The sequence below is a fragment of the Chrysemys picta genome, unplaced genomic scaffold (genome assembly GCF_011386835.1).
Source record: "Chrysemys picta bellii isolate R12L10 unplaced genomic scaffold, ASM1138683v2 scaf2622, whole genome shotgun sequence".
NCBI lineage: Eukaryota > Metazoa > Chordata > Testudines > Emydidae > Chrysemys > Chrysemys picta.
Window position 1 is genome coordinate 488 of NW_027055325.1, and position 7,513 is coordinate 8,000.

Here is a 7,513-nt window from a genome sequence, read left to right on the forward strand (position 1 = left end):
CATCGAATAGGTAGAAGGAGGTGCTGAAAGGTTGGGATCCCTACTGGGGACAGAGTTAAATTTGCAGTTTTCTGAGGTGTATGGGGATTGTGGAAGGGTTAAGATGTGTGTCTCTGGTTGGAGGAAAAGCGGTTGTACAGTGTTCATCTTAACTTTTCAGTTCTTTGCTTTTCAAGTTTTGTGTTAGCTGTGTTTTCTGTAGATCATCCAGTGAGCATGCTCTGATCTCAGCCCCTGCCTCCTCAGGTCGCAGATCCACGCACTCCACATGTGCTGCCCTGAAAGGGCTAGATGCCATCAGCCCCTCCTCCCCAACTCCTGCTGCTGTCTTCATGGTGCTTCTGGAGAGAAGGGGGCAAGAAATTAATGTGAAACAAAAAGTATTTGTCTAAAAAAAATAAAGGAGCCGGATCTAATGGGTGGGTTTAGCCACATATGCCTTTCCTTGCCAGTTACCATTGTATTTTCTCCTGTAAGTTATTATTCAGAATTTACAACATGACCTCCGAAATAACAAAAGTTTCTGTTTGGGAATCCCTGTCTTCGGAGAGCTGTTCAGATCAGATGTTCATTTTGTGTTCCAGGGAAGGGGAAAGCTTTTCACAAGCTCCTTTGTAAGCCAAAGCTGAGTGATGTCCTGGAAATCAGCCAAGAAAGTCTAAAGAATGGAACTCCTGAGACATTTGGAGATTTACTCTGGTATTTCCCAAGGAAACTGATGGCTCAGCTTCCCGGGACATACTGGAGACAGCAAAGCCTGTGGAGGTCACCACCGAGTTGATCAACTACTACAGGAAAGCCTATGATCAGAAGATAGTCATGGCGGTGCTGAGAGCCATCAACCTGAGGGATCTGTTGGAAAGACTCATCAATGCAGCAAAGGCTGGTGAGAATCTGCCAATGGAGAGGACAGTGGGCAGTAGCTGGCTAGAAATAATGTATCCACGGTGGGTGTCCTGAGTGTTGGTCGAACTATTGTGTGTTTGAAGGAGGAAGGGAAGGGAAGGTTACTTCACTGAACGAGGTGTTGGCTCTTTCAGTCCTGGCCAAGCTGATCACTACTCTTTCATAAGCCAGGAAAATCATGGGTCAGATTCACAAGTCTGGAGTCAAGAATTCTTTCGGGTGCCCAGAACCTCTTGATGAGTGAATGTAGTGAACTCCTGGAATGCAGGCAGGCTGTTGATTGGTGGGTGCTGGTGGAGTGGCTATTTGAGAAAGTTTCCCAAGTGTGTATGGTCTTTTCAGTGCAGTAGGATGACAGCTTTTTGCAGTGCTTGGTGCTGGATTTTGTTGCAGGTTGTAGGCCCCTTAGGCCTGATGAAGCAGTTTACCACCCTGGATAGCTTGTTGGGGCAGGATTTGGAAACCTGTCTTGTTACCCGGGGTTCTGTCAACCCAAAGCTCTTGGTAACTTTGACTCTGTGTAAGGTGGTTTCAGGAAATAAACCAGGGGAGACACGGCCGTCCGACCGATAGATGGCCGGCACAAACAGGCAAACACAAGAGTGCTTTCACTTAAAGCTAAACTTAGACTCAAGCACTTACACACGTCCGCAACAGGTTTAGTAAAACACCCCCAACCCTTGATAATTACTAAAGCAGAGTGTGGCTCTCCAGTGACACAGCGGCAGGCTTCCGGTGGCCAAATCTTCCGTCTGCCAGTGGGGACTGCAAGAAGTATCCAGAGGGAGAGTCCAAAACGAGTTCAAAAGAGTCCCCAAACAAGTCCAACTACCTCAAACTTTCCCCCCTTTTATACATTAGTTATAGAATGACATGTCCCTTAAGGAAAATTTGCTAAGTAAGCAGTTTCAATGGTCAAGCAAGAGGTTCCTTCGGATTATTGATTAACCAGGTGTGGGTTTTTCCAGAGTTCTATTCAGCAGTCTCAGCTTGACCATGGCAGGAGGGGAGGGGGGGGTTGGGGTGCCACTAGGGTTACCATTCGTCCGGATTTACCCGGACATGTCCTCCTTTTTGTGCTAAAAATAGCGTCCGGGGGGAATTTGTAAAGCACTCAAAATGTCCGGGATTTCCCCCCTCCCCCGGCAGATCAGAGCGAGCGGCTGGGAGGGCTGCAGGAAAGTCCCGGGCTGGAGTCCGGAGCAACTGTAGAGGAGCTCCGCCCTGCAAGTGTATCAGCACAAAGTGCAGCCCTCCCCTTTTGCAACTGGGAGCTGTTTCTGCCATGCAGCGTAGCAAAACGGGAGCGAGAGCACTTTGTGCTGATACAAGGGCAGCTCTCCCCTTCAGCCCGGCTCCGGCAGCACTGTGCAGGGCCAGGGACCGGGTTTTGTTGTGCTGGGGAGCGCAGCCACATGTCCGGCTCGCACAGAGCCCAACACCCTGTTCTGAGCAGCAGGGTAAGGGGGCCAGGGGGCAGGAGAAGGGGCAGGGAGGTTCTGGAGGGGGCAGTCAAGAAACGGGGGGGGCTTTTTGGGGGGAGTGGAGAAAGTTTTGGGCAGTCAGGGTACAGGTAGGGGGTAGGGTCCTGGGGGGCAGTTGGGGGGGTCTTAGGAGGGGGCAGTTAGGGGACAAGGAACAGGGAGTCTTAGGTAGGGGGTGGGGTTCTGGAGGGCAGTTAGGAACAGGGGTCCCAGGAGGGGGCAGTCAGGGGACAAGGAGCGGGGGGGTGAGGGGCTGGGAGTTCTGGGGGGAGCTGTCAGGGGGCAGGAGTGGGGAGAGGGATCGGAGCAGTCAGGGGACAGGGAGCAGAGGGGTTTAGAGGGGTTGGGAGTTCTGGGGGGGCTGTCAGGGGGCAGGAGTGCGGAGAGGGATCGGAGCAGTCAGGGGACAGGGAGCAGAGGGGTTTAGATGGGTTGGGAGTTCTGGGGGGGGCTGTCAGGGGGTGGGGAGTGGTTGGATGGGGCGTGGGAGTCCCAGGGGTCTGTCTGGGGGTGGGGGTGTGGATAAGGGTTGGGGCAGTCAGGGGACAAGAGGCAGGGAGGCTTAGATAGGGAGTGGAGTCCTGGGGGGCAGTTAGGGGCAGGGGTCCCAGGAGGGGGCAGTCAGGGGACAAGGAACGGGGGGAGGGTTGGGGGTTCTGGGGGGGCGGGAAGTGGGAGGGGCAGGGGAGGGGCTAGGGCGGGGCTCCTCCCATCCTCTTTTTTGCTTGCTGAAATATGGTAACCCTAGGTGCCACAGAAAGGGCAGCTTGACCCCACGTCCTTCCTGATAAGAATTGTGTTGAAGTTGCTGATACCTGCATTTTAAAAGAGCAGAATGTGTCCCAGGAACGTCTATGTGGGTTTTGGGGAGGGATCTGAACGAGAAAAGAGGGTAATGGCTTTGCAGACCAGCACAGGAGAAGCATGTCATAAGTAGGGGGTGGAGTGGGGAAAACAGACAACTATAGAGACAAGGCTGGCAATTAAGCAGCAGGTGATAAGCACAGCAATTGAAACACTTTCACTTTTCACTTCTCCCAGGCAGTCATTTCTCCTTCCAAAACAACGTGAAGATAAGCAAGATTAACGCGCGTGCACAGTTCAAAGTCTGGACTGCAGCACAATGTGCAATGCAGCTTCTTTAACCAATTCCCAGTGGCAATCTCACTCCCCCATCCCTTCTCTTCTGCTAGATTTTACTCTCATAGATCTGCATAAGTATCATCGCTGTGTTTTGCAATTTCCATTCTCTCTCTCCAGTCACACAAGCACAGGTCAGGTAAATTCCAGCAGAACAGAGATGGAATTGGATAAGTCCTTGGTGTGGGGGGGTTGCTTTGAGATTTAAGTGAACTGCTCAGGTTTGTGGATATGATAGTGGAGAATGGGGGTGGGGGAGGGTTGCTTTGAGTTGTGAGCGCATTAGAGAAAGGTGCTAGTTTCCAGGAGAAAGCATTTTGGGTTGTCTGTATGCAGGTGCAGATTCCTGATTTTTTTCTGCTCCAGGAGTCAGCTCAGGTAATGTCTGAGGAGGCAGTGGAATATCATCTGCTGGAAACCCTGGAAGATCTGGGGCAGAAGGGGTCTCAGCGTTCAAGTTCACACTGAATACAATCAAAGTAGAAGGTGGTTATAACTCAGCTTTCTGGGACATACTGGAAACAGCAAAGCCTGTGGATGTCACCAATGAGATGATCTACTACTATAGGAAAGCCTATGATCAGAAGATAGTCATGGAGGTGCTGAGAGCCATCAACCTGAGGGATCTATCGGAGAGACTCATCGATGCAGCAAAGGCTGGTAAGAATCTACCAATGGAGAGGATAGTGGGCACTGGCTGGCTAGAACAAATGTATCCAGGGTGGGTGTCTTCAGTGCTGGTCGAACTATTCTGTGTTTGAAGGAGGAAGGGAAGGGAAGGTTAATTCTCTGAACGAGGTGTTGGCTATTTCAGACGTGACCAAGTTGATCATTTCTCTCTTTCACAAGCCAGCAAGTGTATGGGTCAGATTCACAAGTCTTGAGTCAAGATTTCTTTTGGGTGTCCAAAACCTCTTGATGAGTGAATGTAGAGAACTCCAGGAATGCAGTTAGGCTGTTGATTGGTGGGTGCCGGTGAAGTGGGTATTGAGAAAGCTTCCCAAGTGTGCATGATCTTTTCAGCGCAGTACGATGATAACTTTTTGCAGTGCTTGGTGCTGGATTCTGTTGCAGGTTGTAGGTCATCAGGCCTGCTGAAGCAATTTACCATGTTGGATAGCTCCTTGGGGCAGGATTTGGCAACTTCAGTGGAGGCTAAGAAGTTTCACTTGGCCTGTAATACAGCCTCAGCTAACGCTTGGAGGAATTCATTGTGTTTTATCCTATCTGACTCAGCGTTTGTTTTCTGCCATGGGTGCTTGAATTTCTGCCCCTCTCCCTTCATCTGACACAGCCTGTCAGAAAACCAAGCAGATGTGTGGGTGATGGGGAGGGAAGCATTTTTACTGGTATAGTTTGTTTAATTCGGGGACGATGGTGGAATAAGCTATAGTAGTAACAGCCCAGCTTTGTCAGTATGGTGGTATCTGCAATAGGAGCACTTTGCAGGCATACTATGCCAGTAAAGCATTTCTAGTGTACACGTGGCTTCAGAACGGCTAACGGAGACAACAATCCCTACCATTGATCTTGACCTCACTATAGATTAGTGCTGAGCATAAGGCTGAAATGGTTCCTCCCACTTCTAACAGAAAAAATGTCCCCTTGTTATTCCCCCAGCACCTTATTGTGAAGATCTGTTAATTCCTTTCCGTGTAATAACCACTCCCACCTCATCTGCAATAAATCACTTTCCTGCCTCTAGACTTTCGTGTATGTTCAACTCAACAATTGAACCATAAACCACCCGTTCTTTCCTGTATCATGGCTCAACCCCCTTTCCCAACACATACATCTTGTGGTTTTGGATTTAAACACCAACTTCCTCGTCCCACACTCTGCCCCAGCACACACACTGCCGTGATGGTCAAAGCTCCTTTGCCCCTTCTGTGAGACCACATACAAAATGTTGGGGGGAGTTACACATAGTGTGATGCTCTTCCCACCCTGGATGCTATTCATACACCCAGCAGAGTGATGTGCCATTAACGGAAGGGGCAAACTGGGGGAAATTGGAGAGCAGGATGTAGAAATTGTACTATCAAAATCATTCCCTTTTCTGTTAGAAGGAAACGTTGGATGGTGCCACTATTGTCCCTGCTCTTTTCTTCTGTGTTCTTCTCACCTAGGGTGACCAGATGTCCCGATTTTATAGGGACAGTCCCGATTTTTGGGTCTTTTTCTTATATAGGCCCCTATTACCCCCCCATCCCCTGTCCCGATTTTTCACATTTGCTGTCCTATTCTCACCTGATAGATTTTGTTCCAATGGCCTGACCTAGTTTTGTCTTGGTTTCAGGAAGGACCAGTGTAGTGTTTTGTGGGCGGGTTTCCATTTGGGATTGAAAGCGAATGTGCAGCAACTCTTGTTTGCATGACTGGAGGGAGCGCTAGGCAAGAAGGGAGGGGGTTGATGTGAGGTGAGTGCTTTAGACCCCTTTAGTTTCAGTTTTGCTCTGATTATTCCGCTATTTTTTTCTGTGAACCATTTCCTGGTTTTGTCTCTCCTCTCGCAGGCTGCTCAGAGAGCTGAGGAAGGAGATGCCATGGAGAAAGCAGTGAGCGATTGCTTACATGACATTCTTGAAGAGCTGACAAAGAATGAGCTCAAGAAATTCAAGTTGAAACTGAACAAATTTAAGCTGAAGAGGGACTATGACAATATCCCCATGGGTAAATTAGAGGACGCATCACCTGTGGACATGACTCAATCCCTGCTCAGCTACTATGGAGAGGACTATGGGGCGGAAGTGACAGTGAATGTGCTGAAATCTATAAACAGGAGAGATCTGGCTGAGAAACTCTCTGAGACACTGAGACCTGGTAAGAAATAACCTAGGGAGAGCTCTGCCCTGCACAGTGTGTGCGTGTGGGGGGAGGGAGGAGGAATTGTATCTCCTTCTCTGCAACTCTGATTTTCAACATTTGCTTTTTTTTATAATATTTATGGACATAAATAACTATTTGCTTTGTGCTGAGGTGACGGCCGCCATCTTGGCTAACATACTGGGGACCAACCCGTGGACCTCCAGTGCTAAAAGCACAAACTGCCAAAGCTTCATAAAATGGAGCTGTAACAGACTTGTCTGAGAGAGCAGGCAGAGAGGGGAGACGTGTAACACACATTCACTAGTGAGTTACACTGACACTGTGCTCCACCCTCTACACTGCACAGAGAGTCAGTGATGGTCCTACCCCAAAAAGTGTGAGAGAGAACATTTCCCAGCCAAAGCAGGAGCATTATTAGAAATGACAGAAGAAAACAGAAATCGCCCAGATTTTAACATGTCAATCTTTAATTCAGAGCCAGGTTTCACTTACCATTTTCTGACTCCATTTCCTGGCTCCAGTTATGCCCCTAAAGATTTGCAGGTGCTTAACTTTAGACACAATGATCCCTGCTCTGAACTGAACTAGTGCTGCAAACTCTTGCAATTGTACCATTAGTCGTACAATATTTTGTGTTTTTTGGTAAAGCCTCTGCTTCTTGAGTCATGTGATTATATGAGAATCTCAGCTTTTGTTTAAAATAAAAAGTACAGTTCTTGGTCTCATGACTGCAAAGAAAAAGTATAAAGTATAAACAATAAATGTTCAAAAAAGGCCAATGAAAACAACTCAAAATGCTTTTTTTAATCTCATGTTTTTAAGACAATCATGATTTTTGAGGGGACTGACTCAATTTGTGAATGCGTTGGCAACATTGCAGTGCTTAAGCACATGCTTAACTTTAAGGACATATTAACATCCCATTTACTTCAGCACCATTACTTACATGTATAAAGTTAAATGAATGCATTGTCGCATTTGAGCCCTTTAAACCTTGGGAAAGGGCTCATTTTCTCAAATCAGTCTTTTAAGTGTATTTTATTATTAAATGTTTAAAGTATCAGTCATATGGATATGCTGCTAGGTCTACACTACCCGCCTGAATAGGCGGGTAGAAATCGATCTCTCGGGGATCGAATTATCGCGTCTCATCA

General features: G+C 48.1%; 1 protein-coding gene across 1 annotated transcript; it reads left to right on the forward strand.

The window, feature by feature from the left end:
* The first annotated feature begins 3,395 nt into the window (after positions 1–3,395).
* Positions 3,396–6,470, forward strand: LOC135980313 (apoptosis-associated speck-like protein containing a CARD). The gene is made up of 2 exons (XM_065580345.1): positions 3,396–4,190; positions 6,047–6,470. The coding sequence occupies exons 1-2, from the start codon at positions 4,176–4,178 to the stop codon at positions 6,362–6,364; spliced, it is 333 nt and encodes a 110-aa protein (XP_065436417.1). The 5' UTR covers positions 3,396–4,175; the 3' UTR covers positions 6,365–6,470.
* Positions 6,471–7,513: the final 1,043 nt, after the last annotated feature.